Source organism: Dasypus novemcinctus, chromosome 26 (genome assembly GCF_030445035.2).
Source record: "Dasypus novemcinctus isolate mDasNov1 chromosome 26, mDasNov1.1.hap2, whole genome shotgun sequence".
In the NCBI taxonomy this organism is placed as follows: Eukaryota; Metazoa; Chordata; class Mammalia; order Cingulata; family Dasypodidae; genus Dasypus; species Dasypus novemcinctus.
Window position 1 is genome coordinate 54514963 of NC_080698.1, and position 20576 is coordinate 54535538.

Genomic DNA, 20576 nt, shown 5'->3' on the forward strand with positions numbered 1-20576 from the left:
TGGGAATATAAGTGTTGTGGGAAACCCTTGGCAGTTCCTCAAAGAGTTAATCATAGAGTAACCCATGACCCACCAATTCTACTCCTAGGTATTTCTCTAAAAGAAATTTCATTTCTTGAAATTATTCTCCAAGAATTCTCCCGTTTCTCCAAGAGAAATGAAAACATGTTGTGAGTGTTAATTTTCTGTGTTAGCCTGGTTAGATTATGGTGATTTGGAGAGGGTGGGCCCGTCTTGGTATTTATTCATTCTCACACTTGACAGATGTCACCTGAGCTCTTCTGGAAGGGACCATGGGCTGGGTGCTGAGGATGCTGAGATACAGAGGCTGTGATAACATGTCCAGGCATGACCTGGTGGGGACCCGAGCTAACAACAGGTCACACTGTTTTAAAAGGCAGAATGAACACATACTTCTAATCTCATTCCTGACCCAAATTCCTCTCAAACCAAAGGGCATTTTTTTAAAGGTCTCGGCAATTAAAAAAGAAATGTTTTTAATAACAAAAACTAAACAAAGCTTTTTTATGTTAATATTAAAGAAATACATTGGATAATAGTTGTAGGAAGGAATATGTTCTTAAGAGTGGGACTAAAAGCTGTTTATCTCCCTTTGGTTCCATCAACTCATAGAAAAACTTAGCTGTAAACAAGCACAAGGATCACACAATCTCTGACATGATTAAAACTGGGCAAACCACAATCGGTATGTTCCATGACAGCTTGCCACGTATTTGTACAGGCCTATTACAGCTATTGAGCAAAGGGATTGGCATAAGTAGTTATGTCCTTGATGTGTACGTCATGAAGAAGTAAGTTTTTTCATTTACTGGTAATTTCTCCAATTCCTCTAGCATCTCTAGACCATACATTACCTTTCCAAATACTGGGTACTTCAAGCCCAGATGTGGCTGCTCGCCACGGGCGATGAAGAACTGGGATGCAGTGGAGTCTGGGCCGTTATTGGCCATGGATACGCCACCTCTAACATGGTGATTTATGTTTATAAGCAATAATGTCCTGGCATGAAATGACCAGGTAGACGCAAAACCAGAATCCCCACGGCCTCTTCACACACACATTGGACTCTCGCTAGTTTCTTTATCTGAAGATATTCACTGTATTCACCCTCACACTTCTTTCCTCAGATGCTGTTTCCTCCTCTGCCAGTACTTCACCTGCTTTAGGTGTTCTTTCACAGAAGACGTCTGGCTTAGTGTCACCCACATCGGCATGCAGTGCTGCACACATTCTTCTTGACGGTGTCAGGAAGAAGCACGGTTATTAATTTCCCACAGTCTTCCCAAGAAAAGCTGAAAAATGAGTCTCTGAACACTCTGACAGTGGAAGCGTTCTCTACTGGTAAGCACTTGGACAAGAAGTGTAAATCGGGACTATCTGGGCGACCTGCAGAAGTGCCGTGGGCTCAGCTGTAAAATGGTGTGGGCCACTTCTGCCCAGAATTTTTAAAAAGACACAGATTTACAAGGTCAAGGAGAAGAGGTTAGAAGACTACAGCAGCACAAGTCTGGGAGCTAGGATACAGAAGGACAAATGGTCACAGACTCAGAACAGCCAAGAAAGCCAAATCCCAAACCTGTAATGAAGAAGGTGAGAACCAATGAGTTTTCTCTGCGAAACCCCCAAAAAGGTTCAGGAACTGCCAGCACCTAGTGTCTCTGGAGCTGGGGACTAAAAGGGGGCAGCTAGAGCAAGAAGAACTGGGTGCAAGTTCCTGAAGAGGCAGTCAGGTCCCTAGTTGCCCTTTCCCACTCCTTGGCAGAAGTCAGTTGGTTTGTTCTCTAGGTAAAATGAAAAGAGGGTCCTGAAAACTTCAAAATGCTGATGAAAGACAGAAAAGAAGGCCTAAATAAATGAAGGGACATGCTGTGTTCTTGGACTCTACATAGTGAAAATGTTAACCTCCCCCACCTGATCCATAACGTAACGCAATACTAATAAAAACCCCAGGACTATTTTTTTGGAAATATAGACAAACTGATTTTAAGATTTATATCAAAGAGCAAAAGAACTAGAAGAAGTAAAACAATTTTGAAAAAGAGTAGTTGGAGCAATCACTTGATCCATTTTCAAGACTTACTATAAAGCTACCGTATTCAAAACAGAGCAATGTTGGCACAGGGATAGACACATAGATCAGACCAGAATAGAGAACCCAGAAATAAAACCTCAGAAACATGGCCAACTGACTTTTGTTGAAAGTGAAAAAGATATTCAATGGATAAAAGGATAGTGTTTGCCACAAATGGTGTTGAACAATTGGTCATGCATATGCAAAGAAAATGAACCTCGACTTAAATTTCACATCTTACACAAAAATTACCTCAAAATTGACCATAGATGTAGATGTACAATGTAAGACTATAAAGCATTTAGAATAAGTCATAGGAAAATATCTGTGACCTGGGGTTACACAAAGAGTTCTTAGTATGACACTAAAAGCATAATCCATAAAAGAAAAAAAAAATGGAAAAAGAACTTCATCAAAATAAAACTTTTGTTCTGAAAAAGACACATTACAGACTGGAAGAAGGTATTTGCAAATCATTTATCTAACAAATGGCTTATATTCAGAATATATAAAGAACTCCAAAAACCAACAATAAGAAAATAAACAACTCAATTGAAAAAATGGGCACAAAGCTTGAACAGACACTTCCCCGAAGGAGGTAGAAGGATGGCAAAGAAGAACATGAAAGGAGGTCCAACATCATTACCCATGAGAGAAGTGCAAATTTGAGCCACAGTGAGGTAACAATATTTGCCTGTTGGAATGGGTAAATACACACAAATGTATAAACTGACAATACCAAGTGTTGGGGAGGACAGGGAGCAGCTGGAACTCTCACAGGTGGCTGGCGAGAACACAAAACGAATGGCACAGATACACTGGAAAATCGTTTGGCAGTTTTTCATAAAGTTGAACAAGCATGTAGTTCAGCAATCTCATTCCTGGGTATTTATCCTAAAGAACTGAAAGCTATGTTCACACAGAAACCTGTTCAGGAATGTTTTTTAGCAGTTCTATTCTTTAATTTCCAAAAACTAGAAACAACTCAAATGTGCTTCAGTGGGCGAATGGATAAGCAAACTATGATACATTCCCTACAAAGGAATAAAGAGGAATGGATAAGCAAACTATGATGCATTCCCTACAAAGGAATAAAGAGGAATGGATAAGCAAACTATGATACATTCCCTACAAAGGAATAAAGAGGAATGGATTATTGACACATGCAACACCTCGGATGATCTCAAAGGCATTAAGCTACAAGAAATATGCCACACGTGTTGTTGCACTCTGTAACAGAGGTTGCATTCTGTATGTTACATAATACATAATTCCATTCCTATGCCATTCTTTAAAAGACAAAACTATAGTGATGAAGAACAGATAAGTGATGGCCAGGGAGGATGGGAAAGGAGAATCTGTGATTATATAAAGGGCTAGGAGAAAGGAGCTTTGGGGGGGGTGATAAAATACAACCTGATTGTAGTGCTGATAGCACAAATCTATACATGCATTAAAATTCATAGAACTGGGAAGCAGACTTTGGCCCAGTGGTTAGGGCGTCCGTCTACCATGTGGGAGGTCCGCGGTTCAAACCCCGGGCCTCCTTGACCCGTGTGGAGCTGGCCATGCGCAGCGCTGATGCGCGCAAGGAGTGCTGTGCCACGCAAGGGTGTCCCCCGCGTGGGGGAGCCCCACGCGCAAGGAGTGCGCCTGTGAGGAGAGCCGCCCAGCGTGAAAAGAAAGAGCAGCCTGCCCAGGAATGGCACCGCCCACACTTCCCGTGCCGCTGACGACAACAGAAGCGGACAAAGAAATAAGACGCAGCAAACAGACACAGAGAACAGACAACCGGGGGAGGGAGGGGAATTAAATAAATAAATAAATCTTTAAAAAAAAAATTAGAGAACTATTAAAAAAAAAAAAATTCATAGAACTGTACACCCAAAAGAAAAAGCCTATTTTTTACTGTAGAGTAATTTTTAAAAAAATAAAATAAACTCAGATGATCTCAGGAATGGGCAACAGTTGAGGGCATGGGTGCCATACCCAACCCAGGGAGATGCTCACTGACTGCTGAATATAAAATTCTCAGTCCCTTGCTGTGCTGGTTTTAATTTTGTGAATCCCAGAAAAGATTATGTTCTTGAACTATTCCATTCCTGTGGATATGGGCCCTTTGACTGCATTAGATTCAATTGAGGGACCCTTCTAATTAGATCACTTTCCTTTGGCGATCACTTTCAATTATATCGCTTAAGGGCTTTTTTTCCTTCCCTCCCCCTCCCCCGTCCCCACCCTGCTGTTTTTGCTGTCTGTGTCCATTTGCTATGTGTTCTTCTGTATCTATTTCTCTTTTTTTCTTCTCTTCTTGTCTTTCTCCTCTAGGAGTCATCGGAATTCGATCCTGGGGACCTCTGATGTGGAGAGAGGTTCCCTGTCAGCTGTGCCACCTCAGTTCCTGGTCTCTGCTGTGTTTCACTTTGACTCTCCCCTTCCTTTTTTCTTTTGATGTGTCATCATCTTGCTGCGTGACTCACTTGCGTGGGCACTGGCTCACCACGTGGGCGCTCAACACGGGCACTTGGCTTGTCATGCAGGCACTTGGCTCGCTGCAAGGGCACTCACGCAGGCACTCAGCTCATCATGTGGGCATTTGGCTCGCCATGTAGGCACCCGTGTTGGCACTCGACTTACTGGGTGGGCACTTGGCTCACCGCATGGACACTCACGCGGGCACTTGGCTTGCCGTGTGGGCACTCGTGTGGGCACTCGGCTCACTGTGTGGACACTTGGTTCGCTGCATGGGCACCCATGCAGGCACTTGGCTCGCTGTGTGGGTACTCAGCTCACCGTGCAGGCACTTGGCTTGCCATGTGGGCACTGGCTCGCTGCACAGACACTCCTTCTCTTCTTTTTCATCAGGAGTCCCCAGGGATTGAACCCGGGTCCTCCCATAAGGTAAGTGGAGGCCGTATCACTTGAGCCTCATCTGCTTTCCGATTTAGGGCTTTTGATTGGTCAGGGAGGAGTGACCCAGGTTGGGTCTCCAACCTCTTGCTGGGTCTTAATAAACTGAGAAAACACAGAGAAGACACACAGAAACGGGAGCTCTGCCATTTTGACCCAGCCATGTAAGAGGACTCCAGGTTTGCCGATAGCTGCAGAAAGACAGTGAAGCAACTAGAGTCTCAAGGTGAGACCCAGGGAGAGATGCCTGATTGCCTACAGCTGAGCTCGAGAAGAAAGTAGAGAGACCCACCATCTTGCCTCACCATGTGGCAGGACTCCAGGATCACCAGTGGCTGACCTTTGGCATTGGGACATTTTTGCAGCCTCAGAACTATAAACTTCTATCTCAGATAAATTCCCTTCACAAAAGCCAACTCATTTCTGGTATTTTTGCATTGGCAGCCTTTGGAAAACTAAGATACTTGCCATCACTTGGCAGTCAGAAGGCAGGTGTCCAGACCCTTCCCTCCAGGGAGACTGCTGGAAAAGACGGATAGATACCAACATGGCGGTTTCCGAGCCAGTGGCGACTCCGACTACCCTGTAGTGAAGCTCAGAACCGACAAGCCCACTAGGCACTCAGGGCTTGCAGTAAGCCTTGTAGGTCCCCACTCTTAACTGTGAGCAAACAGCTGTGGCATTGGCAGAGGTAGGAAGAAAACCTCTGACATAGAAGATATAGGCAATGCAAACAGAAAAACCAACTTGGAACAAACACAGACCATACAGTTGTTAACAGTGGCCCAGGAAAGAGAATAAATATGCTGTGTCAGGGGTCCCCAAGATCACCCCTAGGCTTGGGGATTTGCTGGAGAACTCACAGGGCTCAGCACTGAGTCAGACTCACAGCTATGACATGTTAGTGAAAGGATACAATGAAAAGGCAGCTGAGGGTAAGGTACCTGGGGCAAAGTCCAGAGGAAACCAGGCACAAGCTTTTGTCCTCTTCCAGTGGAATCTCACAGGAAATGGGTCAACCAGGGAAGCTCTTTAGAGACTCAGTGCCTAGGATCTTTATTAGGGGGTGGTCCTGTATCAGCATCTTCTGACTAGCATGCACAAAAATTCCAGACTCCCAGAAGGGAAACAGGTGTTTGGCATACACCATAGTGTTTGCATAAATAATATATGCACAGTGAGCCATTCTCATCAGGAAACAGTGGGAACTCTCCTGTCCTAATTTGCTAAATGCTGCCCAAGCAACATAACAGAAATGTGTTGGCTTTCATAATGGGAATTTATTAGGGTAGAAGCTTATAGTTCTAAGGTTGTGAAAATGTTCAGATCAAGGTATCATCAGAGATATTATCTAACCAAAGGTTGGCTGCTGGTGATTCTAGACTCCTCCCATATGGCAAGGCAAAATGGCGGCTGGTCTCTGCCCTCTTCAGGCTCACTTCCTCCCCGAGCTCAGCTGTGGGCAACCACATATGGCTTGTTGCTCCCCTCTGCTCCCTTCTCCTCAGGGCCTCATTGCTTCAGCTTCTGCTGCTCCACTGATTCCAGCCTCCAACCTCCAGCCTCTCAGCCTCTCAGCCTCTCAGGAGTTTCTGTCTTTCTGCAGCTACAGGTGATCCTGGGGCCCTCTCTCACATGGCAGGGTAAAATGGTGGTCTTCTCTCCCCTTCCTCACTTTATTTAGGACTCCAGTAAAGGATCAAGACCCACCCTGGGTTCCACAATCTAATCAACAGCCCTTAACTGAGGCAAACTAATAAAAAGTGATCTAATCAAAACTCTCTCGACTGAATCTAACCGAAATGTCCCATCCACAACGAGTCTGCAGGCACAGGAACAGGTTAGCTTGAGAACAAATTTTCTGGGAACTGGATATGGCTCAAATGAAGGAGCATCTGCCTATCATATGGGAGGTCCAGGGTTCAGTACCCAGGGCCTCCTGGCCTGTGTGGTGAGCCGGCCTATGCACAGAGCTGCCGCGTGCAAAGGAGTGCCGTGCCATGCAGGGTTGTCTCCTATGTAGGGGAGCCCCATGTGCAAGGAATGTGCCACGCAAGGAGAGCCGCCCCGCACAAAAAAAGTGCAACACATGGAGAACTGACGCAACAAAAAGAGACACAGATTCCTAGGGCCACCTGACAAGAATGCAAGTGGACACAGAAGAACATATAGTGAACAGACAATGGAGGGGGGAGGAAGAGAAATAAATAAAAATAAATCTTTAAAAAAAAAAAAGAACAAATTTTGTGGGGTCCACAAAAGACTCAAACCAGCACCCCTCCCAAACACAAGCTCCCAGATGCCAGCCACAGGCTAACTTTGCAAGTAGACCTTTTAAAGGATAGCAATCTCAGGCTTGCTATACTATTTTCTGCACATAGGCAAAAAAAGAAAAGGAACAATAAGGAAACGAGTACCAACAAAAACTATAAGAACAGTCTGGCCAAGTCAACATCTAAATAACAGAAGTTCCAACATGATAGAAAAAGAAGGAAATATTCAGTGAAACAATTCAAAAAAATTTCCTGGAATGGAAAGACATGTTTCCAGGTTGAAAGGGTTCACCAAGTCTTCCAGATTTATGGCTAAAAGTATATCTACAGACCTCTTGTTGTGGGTCAAAATGGAGTAGACACACTTCTGTGTTTTCACACAAGGTAAAAACTAAATTATATATAAAACAAACATAAGAAGACTCTGAAAGATAGAGAGAAGGCAAACAAGCTAGGAAATTCAGGACCCAAGGAACAACACAGTGGTTAGTTCTCTAGGTTTCTTTTTTGCCTCGTATTTTCTGGACAGGGTGCTGAAGAAGCTGGTAACCCAGAAATGCCAACAGAGCAGGCAAAAAATCCTCAAGAACAGCCTGACCTCTCCAGTGAGAGATCAAAAAAGGGGCAACCTAGCAAACCTGAAAACTTTCAGACAAAAAGAACCTGTTCTACCTCAGCCAAACACCACAGAAAAGGAACCACATGGGCCCACACCCACCCCTGTAAGCAAAGGTCCAGGGGGAGCTGGCTTCCGCACTCGCCCAGCTATAGTGAAGTGGCCCTCACTGGGGTGGAAGCAGGAAAGACTGAGCGGGGGGCCAGGACTTTCGTCCCTGTCCAGAGGTAACAAGCTCCGCTCCCTCAGTGTCAGCAAAGGCCAGGTGAGGACTCCAGACTTCCACCCCCACTCGGCAGTAAAAAGGCACTGGAGGAGGCTGACTGAGAAGCCAGAACTGTCTCCTCCACCCAGCGGTAATCCGGCCTAGTCGCCTGTGAAGGCCATGTGGGAAACAGGAGGTGTCCCAGCCCTCCCTGCCAAGGTCATGTCATCAGAGGCCTAGTGGGGAGCCTGAAAAGCCCACTAAACCTGGAATTAATGAAATACCCTTCCCCCAGGGTCTACTTTCCTCCACTGCCAGAGTAGACCTGCTAAAAAAGCAGATTTGAAAAAGATAGACTCTCATAATCTAGTACCCCAAATGTTCTAGCTGTAATAAAGAAATGACTCATCATAAAAGAACCAGGGAAATTCAAACTTGAATGAGAAGGGACAATCAACAGATGCTGACAGTGAGATGGCATAGATCTTGCAATTATCTGACAAGGATTTAAAAGCAGCCATCATAAAAATGCCTCAATAAGCAATTATGAACATGCTTGAAACAAATGAAAGAAAAAATAGAAAGTCTCAGCAAAGAACTAGAAGATATGAAGATCACTGCTGGGGAAGGGGGAAAAGGGTTTGATGTTGGATATATGGGAGTCAAGTAACACACAGGAAGGCAGGAAAAATAAAAATAAAAATAGAGGAACAAACAAACAAAAAAGTAAAAACAAAATGGCAGGCTTAAGTCCTAACATATCAATAATTACATTAAATGGAAATGGTCTAGAAAAGTTGAGTGACATCACCAAGACAGCAAAGTGCCATGTTCCAGAGTTCTGCCCTCCCACAGAATTTTTGAACAACAAGCAAAAATTGGCTAACTCATCTTTCTTGGTGCTCCAGAAAACAGTTAAAGTAAATGGGAAAGTGCTGAATTAAGACAAAGGCAATTTAAAAAAGGTAGAAAAGTCTTGTGGCACCTTTGCTGTCTTACCCTTGCTCAGTGTGGAACCAGCCAGAACTCCCCGTGTGTCCCTGGTCCCAGTTCCAAACGGAACAGAAAAACCCTTATGTGTATATTTGGTGGCAGCCTGAAGGCTGTACTAGGACAATCATCTCTGTCTGGCATATCAGACATATCAGAGCTGGTTTAGACATAGACGTGACTCACAGGACAATTAAAATGCTGGCATTTTAGCACACTCAACCCAAAGTGAGCAAGAGGAAGGAAATAACAAAGATTAGATCAGAGATAAATGATATAGAGTTTAGAAAAACAATTAAGAGAATCAATGAAACCAAAAGTAATTCTTTGAAGACCCATGAGAGTTATGGTCATGGCCAATGGGGTTTACTACCAGGGCAGATGGCCCCTCTCTGGAAATGGTGTTTATGTGTGATGAATCTGGACTCAGATGGGATCTCCCTTCATAAGACTTTCATACTAATCTGCTGGAGGTGCAGTTAACGTTGGGGTTTAAGATATAGTTAGGGGATTTGAATCTCTGGACTGATAATGTGATAGCCAGGTCCTGAGCCTCAACAGACTCCAGCACCTACAATCTGATTTATTGGACTTACCACACTCAGCTAAGATGGAGTTGAAGAAGGACAATCACCACACCATGGAGCCTAGAGTGATTACAACTGAAAATGGGAGGATGGCAGCCAACATCCATGTGGAATCTGAGCCTCCTCTCGACATAGAGGTGCAATGGACACAACCAATCCAATGTCCACATAGAAGAGGTGGCATTGGATTGGGAAAAGTGGACATGGTGGACGATGGGTATGGGGAAGGGCAGGAAGAGATGAGAGGTGGGGGCGTATTTGGGACGTGGAGCTGCCCTGGATGGCGCCTCGGGGGTGATCACCGGACATCGTGGATCCTCACAGGGCTCACTGGATGGAATGGAGGAGAGTATGGGCCATGATGTGGACCATTGTCTATGAGGTGCAGAGGTGCCCAAAGATGTACTTACCAAATCCAATGGATGTGTCATGATGATGGGAACGAGTGTTGTTGGGGGGGGGAGAGGGGGGGTGGGGGGGTGGGGTTGAATGGGACCTCACATATATATTTTTAATGTAATATTATTACAAAGTCAATTAAAAAAAAAGTAATTCTTTGAAAAGATCAATAATATTGACAAATCTATAGTTAGACTGACAAAAAGAGAGGAAAATAAATAACTAAAATCAGAAATGAGATGGGGTAGCAGATGTAAGGTCAATAGTTCAGTGCCTGCTTGCCATGTACAAGGTCCTGGGTTTAATCCCCAGTATCTCCTTAAAAAAAAGAAAAGAAGGGAAAATGAGAGGGAGGCATTACTACTGACCCCACATAAATAAACAGGATAAGAGGATACTATGAACAAATACACACCAATGAAGTAGCGAACCAAGATGAAATGGACAAATTCCTAGAAACACACAAATTACTGAAACGAAAAGAAATAGAAGATCTCAACAGATCAATAATGAGTAAAGAGAATGAAAAAGTAAACAGAAACCTTCCAAAAAAGAGAAAAAGTCCAGGGAAGTAGATGTAGCTCAAATGAATAGAGCTTCCACCTACCATATGGGAGGATCTGAGTTCAATCCTTGGGGCCTTCTGGTGAAAAAGAAGAAGAGAAAGTGTGCCTGCACAGCGAGCCAGTGCCGCGCGAGTGCCCACTGGTGAGTCTGTGAGCGCCAGTGCCCATGTGGTGAGTGCAAGTGCCCACACAGTGAGCCAGTGCCCACGCAAGTGCCTGCGTGGTGAGCCAGTGCCTGCGCAAGTGAGTCATGCAGCAAGATGATGATGCAACAAAAGAGAGACAAGGGGAGAGTCAAGGTGAAGCACAGCAGAAACCAGGCACTGAGGTGGCACAATTGACAGGGAACCTCTCTCCACATCAGGAGTCTCCAGGATCGAGTCCTGGTGAATCCCAGAGGAGAGAAAATGAGAAGAGAAAACAACACAAACAGCAAAAACAGCAGAGTGGGAAGAGGGGAAGGGGAAAAATAAATAAATAAATCTTTTAAAAAAACAAAGAAAAGTCCAGGACCAGATGACTTCACTGATGAATTTTATCAAATATTCAAGAAGAATTAACACTAATCCTTCTAGAAATTTTGCAAACAACAGAAGAGGAAGAAGGAACACTCCCAACTCATTCTATGAGGACAGTATCACCTTAATACCAAAGCCAGATAAAACTATTATAAGAAAAGAAAATTATGGACCAAGATCCCTTATGAATATATGTCGTAGGCAGCCAAAGGGGTGCTGATGCAAAATGCTAGAAATCTGTTGGCTTTTATAAAAGGGTATTTATTTTGAGTAGAAGCTTACAGTTACCAGGCCATAAAGAGTCCACCTCAAGGTACCATAAGAGGTACTTTCTCATCCAGAGTCTGATGCACGTGTTGAAGCAAGATGGTTGCCGAAATCTGCAAGGGTTCAGCCTTCCTCTTCCTCTTAAGGTGCTATGGCCCCGACTTCTTCCAATATTGGTTATAGGCTGGGTTAAGTCTCATTTCTCTCCTGGGGCTTGTTCCTGTGCAGGCTCAGCTGCTCTGTTCTGTCCACAAGGTCAGCAGTAGACTCTCAGGCTCTCTCTCTTTTCCTGGGGCCTCTGCTGTGTCTTTGGAGCCATCTCTGCTCCTCTGTGTTCTTCTCCTGTGTGTTTACTTCCTGGGGCTCTAGTTCAAAACTCCCAACTCTGTCCTTTGCCATGTCTTTTCTCTGTGAGTCCCCACCCACCAAGAGGCCAGGACTCACACCTTACTGACGTGGCCCAATCAGAGCACTAATCATAATTTAATCAAGTAAAAGTGAAACCTCGGATAGACCAGTTTGCAAACATAATACAATATCTATTTTTGGAATTCATAGACAATATCAAACTGCTACAATATAGATGTAAGAAACCTCAACAAAATACTAGCAAACCAAATCTAAAAGCACATTAAAAGGATTATACACTACAACCAAGTAAAATTTATCTCAGAAATTTAAGGGTAGTTTAATGTAAGAAAATCAACTAATGTAATACAGCACATTAATAGAATGAAGAAAACCACAAGATCATTTCAATTGATGCTGAAAGGGCATGTGACAAAATCCAGCACCTTTCTTAATAAAAACACTCAGAAAACTAGGAATAGAAGGGAACTTCCTCAACCTGATAAAGAATATATATATGAAAACTCATAGCTAACATCATACTCAATAGTGAAAGGCTGAAAGCTTTCCCCCTAGAATCAGGAACAAGAAAAGGATATCTGCTCTCACCACTTCTACTCAACACTGCACTGGAAGTTCTAACCAGAACAACTGGGAATAGACATTCGAGTAGACATTCTCCAAAGAGGACATACAAATTACCAGTAAGCACATGAAAAGGTGCTCCTCATCATTAGTCAAAAAGGAAATTCTAGTCAAACCCAAATGACATACCACTTCACACCCACTATGATGGGTTTTTAAAAACAAACAAACAAAACACAGAAAATAACAAGTAGTGGGTGAGGATGAAGAGAAACAGGAACCCTCATACATTGTTCGTGGTAATGTAAAATGGTGCAGCTGTTGTGAAAACCAGTTTAGTGATTTCTCAGAAGGTTAAGTCACCATGTGACCTGCATTTCACTTCCAGGCATATACCCAAAAGAACTGGAAGTGGGGACTTCAACAGGTATTTGTACACCCATGTTCATAGCGGCATTATTCATGATAGTCAAAAGGTTGTAGCAACCTAAGCATCCATCAACAAATGAATGGGTGAACAAAATGTGGTATATACACACCATGGAATATTTTTTAGCTGTAAAAAGGAATGAAGTTCTGGTATGTGGTACAACAAGGGTCAACTTTGCAGACATCATGTTGAGTGATAAGCCAGAGAGAAAAGGACAAATATTGTATAACTTCATTTATATGAAATAATTCGATATGCAAATTCATAAGGACAGAAATAGATTACAGGTTACCAGGGCCAAGAGGTGGGGATAGTAAATGGGGAGCTTTACTTACTGAGCACAAAGTTTCTCTTTGGGGTTATTAAAAAATTTTGGTAGTGGATGTTGATAGCACAACATTGTGAATATAATTAATACTAATGAATTGTATACTTGAAAGCAGTTAAGACAGAAAAGTTATATGTATATGTGTTACCACAATAAAAATTTTATAAAATATAAATGGTCTATAAATGCCAGTTAAAAGACTGAAATTGGCAGAGTACATAAAGATGCACCGGCATAATGCTGAGTGAAAAAAAGCCAATCTCAAAAGGTCAGTACGCTATGATTCCATTTATATAACATTTTCAAATTGATAAAATTATAGAATTGGAACAAATTAGTAGCTACTAGGAGTTGGTGACGGTGGAAGACAGGAATGGATATTACTATAAAGGGATAACAAGAGGGAGATTTTTGTGGTGATCGAATAGTTTCTTTATTTTGATTGCAGTGACAGTTACATGAATTTACACAAGTGATAAAATGGTATATACTACACACACATTGTGTCAAAATCAATTTCCTGGTTTTGATATTTTTCTATAGTTGTGTAAGATGTAACTACTAGGGAAAACTGGGTGAGCAGGTATCTGGGACCTCTCTGTACTATCTTGTAATTTCTTGTGAATCTATAATGATTTCACAATATAATATATGTATATGTGTGTATATATATATTCATCCCAAGGCACATCATTAAGTAGTCTAAGAACACAGAAGACAAAGAAGATTCTTCAAGCTTTGAGAGAGGGAAGAAACAGGTCAGAACAAAGATTTGGGAATGAGAATGCTTTGGGCTTCTCTATAGCAACACAGAACATGAGAAGACAATGGAACAGTGACTTCCAAAGTCAGAATGAAAATGACTTTTTAACCCCTAAAATTCTATACCCTGACAAATATCAATCAAATATAACAGTAGAATAAAGATATTTTCAAACATTTGAGATCTCTAAAAAAACTATCTACCATAGACTTTCCCCCAAGAAACTACTATAGAACGTACTCAAGCAAAACCAGAGAGTAGGCAAAGCAAGAGGCAGACATGGAATCTAGGAGACAGGGATTCAAGCAGGATAGGGATAAGAGAACCTCCAGCATAACCAGCAGTACTGAACCTGGTCAGTTCTAGGTGAGTGCTGCTGCTGTAACAAGGAAGCCTGGCTGTTCTCTCTGAAGGAAAGATGGCTGCTTCCACTTGAAAAGCAGTTGTGGGTGTAGTGGAGAGCCCTCAGGCTTGGTAGCTCCTAATCCTGGGAATTGAATCTCTTTCATATCTTCTCTGAGATCTTAAGTGGTAAAATGAGGAAGAGAGTCATACCTTTCACCTAGGGCTGTTGGGAGGATGAGCAGTGATGCGCTGGGCAATTGGCTGGGAAGAGGAGGTGGTAATCAGTTGCTCTGGCTCTTTCTTACCTCTAGTTCGTGAAAAGGCACAGGCTGTGATGGAAGGCAGGAGGCACACTTGATCCTGATGGTCAGGGGGTTTAAGTCCTGCTTTTGCTCCTCATTCATGATGGGCCCTTCTGTTTTTAAAGTCACAAAACAATCTAAAATGTTGGCGGACCTCTCACTGCCATGATTCACAACACTTTGACATCCTGGGAGAGAAATACATGTAGCATGAGACTTTTACGCACTACAAGTACAGAGGTATAGAGCAACCTGAGATAAAATTACAACTAAAAGACAAAATCTGGGGGAAAAAAAAGGAATTGAGAATGATCTACAGGCATTCTGCTATATGCCAACGTTTCTCACACAGAAGTCCCATATGTTCTCTAGGAGAACATATGTGTTGGGATTTAATTTTTAATTTAAGCATTTCTTAAATCACTTAGTATACTCTAAGAAGTACGCATGTTTGAGGGCACTCACCCGAGAGTTGATTTAATTGGTTTAGGGTGTGGCTTGGGCACTATGATTTTTATAAGCATCCAGGTGATTTTAGAACCACTATTCTAGACCTGCGCTGTCCAATACAGTAGCTATTGGCCATTTGGTAGCTACTCAAATTTAAATTAATTCAGATTAAATAAAATTTAAAATGCAATGCCTTTGTTATGCTAACCACATTTCAAATGTTCAGCACCTGTGTGTGGCTATGAACTACTGTATTGGACAACTCAGATATTGAAATTTTCCATCATTCTGGAAAGTTCTATTGGATAGTGTTGCTCTAGACAATTATTTTAGAATAGAACATCGTCAAGAACAATGCCAGTGTCTATGTTGGGTACCCAGTGGTGTCACTTCAGTGGCTGTGGTTTAACGAGAAAAGTATAGATATTGATGTAGAACATTAAAACTGTTACCTCTGTGCCAAATACAAGTCAACTGGCGGGGTGCCTTGTGCTATGATGGTTTGGCAATACTACAACCAGAGAAAAGGGTGGATGAATTGAGCTGCTGCAGGGCACATAGGTAACTATGAGAAGAGTTTTATTATGAAGGGGTTCATGTATTTCACTAGTGGGAGAAATATGGGTGTAGACCAAAAAAAAGCTGAAGTTTTGGAGGCAGAGAGTTCAAACCCCAGCTCTACCTCTTAAATAGACATGTGACCTAAAACAGGTTAAAGTCTCTTTAGGCTCAATTTCCTCATCTGCAAAATGGAGACAGAAACCACTTTTCTTAGGGTAAAAGGGATTAGGTGAGATTACATATGTGAGATGCTAGGGATCTAGTCCCAGCATATAGTACGTGCTCAAGAGTCTCTGTTCTATTCTTCTCAGAACCCTTCTAAATACATCTCTAAGGCACCTACACGCCAAGTCACTCATGCTAAGGAAGGGTCGTCACTCCAAAACAAGCCATGCTCCAGGTGGCCCATAGCTGTCCGGCGAGGTTGTGAGCATGGGGCCGTGTGCACTTCCTGGGGGCAACTCTCCCTGCTCTCATTTTAGCCTCTTTAGCAAGGCTGATTCATTGAGGCCATGTAGCAGTTTGATATTGTTTATGAATTCCAAAAATAGGGAAGCGGACTTGGCCCAGTGGTTAGGGCATCCGTCTACCACATGGGAAGTCTGCGGTTCAAACCCTGGGCCTCCTTGACCCATGTGCAGCTGGCCCATGCACAGTGCTGATGCACGCAAGGAGTGCCCTGCCACGCAGGGGTGTCCCCCGTGTAGGGGAGCCCCATGTGCAAGGAGGGTGCCCTGTAAGGAGAACCACCCAGCACGAAAGAAAGTGCAGCCTGCCAAGGAAAGGTGCTGCACACATGGAGAGCTGCACAAGATGACACAACTAAAAGAGACACAGATTCCCGTGCCGCTGACAACAACAGAAGTGGACAAAGAAGAACATGCAGCAAATAGATACAGAGAACAGACAACTGGGGTGGGGGGAGGGGAGAGAAATAAATAAATAAACAAATAAATAAACAAACAAATAAATAAATAAATAAAAAGATTTTGGATTGTGTTTGTAAACTGGTTTGTTCCTCTGGGCATATTAGATTATATTGGAGTCAGAGGTTTTACTTTTACTTGATTAAATAATGATTGAGGCTTTGATTGGGCCATATCAGTAGGACGTTGAGTCCCCATCCTCTTGGTGGGTGGACACTCAGAGAAACCACAGGTGAAGGAGAGGAGGCTCCACTGGACACAGCACAGGCCCCGGGAAGAGAGATGAGCCATTTGCCTGATGGTCTACAGCTGAGCTTGTGGAGAGAGCAGAGCAGCTGAGCCCGGAGAGGAGCAAGCCCCGGGAAGACAGGAGCCCAGGAAGCCTGAACCCTGGCAGATGTTGGCAGCCATCTTGCTCCAACAAGAGGCAACAGACTTTGGTGAGGGAAGTAATTTATGCTTTATGGCCTGGTAACTGTGGGTTCCTACCCCAAATAAATACCCTTTATAAAAGCCAACAGATGTCTGGTATTTTGCATCAGCACCCCTTCAGCTGACTAATACATGCCATGACCAAGTATGACCTTTTATACATTATCATCTATCTCTCACCTATCTATCTATCTATCTATCTATCTATCTATCTATCTATCTATCTATCTATCTATCTATCTATCTATCATCTATCTATATCATTTTGTAAACCCTTTCATATAAATGACTGCCCAAGTTAGAAGAAAATCCCCAGGACAAAGGTATGCTCAAATCATCACTCAGAAATTTAGGGAGAAGTCAGCCACAACTCCAGGGCAGGTTTCCCACCCTCGGCACTAAAGAATTTTGAGCAGGTAATTATTTGTTGTGGGATACTTCCTATGCATGGTAGGATGTTTAGCCGCATCCCTGGTCTCTACCTACTAATAGCAGTAGCCTCTTCTCCTGCACCGAAATGTCTTCACACATTGCCAAATGTCCCCTGGGGGCGAGGGAGGGGCAGAACTACCCCAAATAAAGAACCGCTGGTCCAGAGTAAGGGAAAAGGTGAGAGGGAATGGATACTTTCTGTGCATTAATAACCTTATGTTAATGTTATTTAATCCTCAAACACTCTGGTACAGCTGCTATCATTTACAGAGGGGTAAACTGAGACTCAGAGATGTTATGTAATTATCCAAGGTCCCTTGGCTAATAAGTTTGGTACCAGGATCCAAAGCAATCTTTGTCCCTTGGCAATATGATACTATTTCATTTCAAACCAAATATTCACTCCGAACACAGAATCTTTCTAGAATCTCACTGGATGACTGGCCAACCAATATTTACCACTGGCATATACAAGATCTATGCCCTAGTTTGGAATTGAAGGTGACTGCCAAAAACAATCATTCTGGCTTTGGAATAAATGACCTTGTGCTATGATTTTATGGCAAAAATCAAACATGAAGTTGGCCCAATATGCTAAGGCCAATCTTGGTTTGTGACAATGAACTATGAAATCTGAAAGGGAAGAGGTTTCTCTTTCTGTTTTCTCTGCTGGAGGCCCAGTGCCCTGCACCCAGCCCACCCCAATGCCGTGGCAGAAAGAGCCGCCCCCCTCCACCCATCCACTTCTCTGAGTCCTGCTATGTGCACATTTCTACACTGGGCGAGTGACACGCAGTGTATCGTGTAATCCTTACAACCACCCCCTGAGATGGGAACTGTCATCCCATTTTACAGAGGGAGACTTGGAGAAAGCAGGGAACTTGCAGGTAAGCGGCCATGCCAGGATTCAAAGTCTGTCCTTAAAGCTCTTGTGTTGATGACCATGAGACATGGTCATGAAATACGGGTCAAAGAGAAGGAAGGCAAGGCAAGGCGCCTCTTGGCTTCACCCTGGTGGCAACAGTCACCACAGGCAGGCTGAGTCCCCAGCAGGGGCGGTTACACGGAGCCCACCCACCTAGAGGACCATCCCACTAGAAGTGGCATCTGGAGGACAAGCAACAACACGCAACAGCCGTCCTGGAAGCCTGATGCTCCCAGGGCACAGCAAGTGCGTGGCAAGATTCTCTGGGGAAAGTAACTCACACCAAGCATAGTTACTTCTCTAGAAGAGCCCCCGATGCTACTGGAAAGTTGAGACAGTCAGACAGGATCAATGTTAGGAGAACAATGACTTTCAAAGATTCATTTAAAAGTGAAAACTAAATGGTTCCCCCAAATGTATTGGCATTAGCCCAGGAGCTGGTGAGGGTCATGGGTTTCCCAGCGCCTGTGGAACTGAACTTGACACTTTGGCTGTATGGGGTTTTGCCCACCACTGTTTAAAAAAAAAAAAGTTTGTTTCCCTTTCAAAAAAGATGAAACCTTTGTCTCTGCAGAACAGCCAGAAGAGGGCACACTTTCAACCTGATGGGCACAAAAATAAAACTAAATAGGTTTGAAATTATTTTCTCTGAAAAGAAAAAAAAGGATTTTTTCCATTTTAACTTAAAAAAAAAAAAGTTATGTAATTTTGCTCAAAACATATCCTGCCATCAATGCATATGGATGTAATAAATATCTATTTGTTTACCAAAATGTAGAACACCTAGATTATAAATTACAATACATCCTATAAAACAAAAGAATCAAACTTCTGTTTTGCCACTGAGCTGTGTCAGCTTGGGCAAGCTACTTAACCTGAGTTTTTCTTTCCTCTCTGAAAAAATGGTGATAATGAAAATCACACACACATGTACACGCTAACACTGCTGCCACTACCACATGTTTGTAGGGAAGATCAGAATTTGTCATGAGAAGTAAATTATGTAACCTAATAGATGTTCAGTAAAAACCAATTCCTTTTCCTCAGCCCCTTCACTAGATGTTTTTGATAGTGAGATGTTTATAAAAATCAGCATCTTACTTAGCTAATCAAATTATGGCATTTCTTATTCTCACAGGTTTATCTGGACTTTGGAATTAGACAGACCTGGGTTCAAATCCTGCCTGCATACTGGTTAACTGTGTGACCTTGGGGCAATTTATTAACCAGTGCTTCCTCTGTCAAATGGAGACAGTGGCCTCCACCCTCCCCTTTCCTGAAGTTGTAGTGAGGATGGAATGAGGTGACACAGAGCAGAGGCACAATTGCTGGGAGTGTCCCAGACATTCTGGCCACATGTGACCAGACAAGCAGAAACGGTCGGCATCAGGTGTAGCTACCGGCAAGGAGGGGCATGATGGCCAGCTGGATGGAGAAGATGCCCTGCTTGCCCAGGCTTCCCAGCTTGGAGTCACTTTCTTCTTGCAATCGAGATCTCTTCTTCCTCCTGCTTCTCCTCCTCATCTCGGAATCTCTCCCTCTGCCTGTGAAATCAAAGGAAGGAAACACACTGAAGAGGGACCCATTTCCCAGTCATTATGCTGCAGCAGTTAGGAGGGCCAGGAAGCTCCTGGCAGGCAGGGAGCCTTCTTTGTGCTGCTGCCCCTTCCCAGCAACCCGAAGAGGTGCCCTAAAGGTTGAGATCAGGCCAGCTGTGGGTTATATGCAGGAACAGAGGGCGGGCGTCCTGATTTCCCACCTGCTAATACCCAAGAGTGTGGGCCGCAGGCAAGTAAGGTGGTCATGAGGAAGGCAACATGGCCATGGACTGAAAGTTCCCCTTGAGTCTGTCCTGAAGCCACAGTGTGTAGTTAAGGTTTGGGCTTTGGAGTTGAAAACCAGCTTTGCTCTCCTGCTGTGTAGCCTTGGGAAAGCACCTTAGCCACTCTGAGCCTGTTACCTTGTCTGTTGAATGCATGGAGGAAAGGGATAGCACCTGCTGTCTAGGGTGGTGAAAAGGATGAGCCAAGGTACAGAAAATGCTTGTTTTGGTACCAGACTCATATCAGAAAGAGAAGGGAGACCATAAGACTTATAATCCTGTAGTAATTAAAACCATGAGCTCTTGGTTCAGTGACATAAAGACTAATGGGGAAAAACTAGAAAGCCCAGAAACAGAGCCACACAAAGAGGGGAATAGAATATATGGCAGAAGTGGCATTTCAGATCAGTGGTAAAGGACGGTCCAGTCGGTAAATTATATTGACTATCCATTTGGAAACACATGCAATGATTAGGCGACCACACAGATACAAAACTAATTGCA

The 20576-nt window shown here is 43.4% G+C and overlaps 1 protein-coding gene across 5 annotated transcripts in view; it reads right to left on the reverse strand.

Annotated features, from left to right (window-relative positions):
- CFAP92 (cilia and flagella associated protein 92 (putative)) overlaps positions 1–20576 on the reverse strand; it is a 127101-nt gene that overhangs the window by 85533 nt on the left and 20992 nt on the right. For all 5 annotated transcript variants that reach the window (XR_011647575.1, XR_011647574.1, XR_011647573.1 and 2 more), the window contains 2 exons: positions 19651–19794; positions 14528–14712 (listed from right to left, as the gene is read on the reverse strand). Coding sequence is in view for 1 of the 5 variants with exons in the window: in XM_058288326.2 (XP_058144309.1) it covers positions 14528–14712; positions 19651–19794 (329 nt within the window). In the remaining 4 variants the exon portion in view is untranslated. The remainder of the gene's footprint in view (positions 1–14527; positions 14713–19650; positions 19795–20576) is intronic.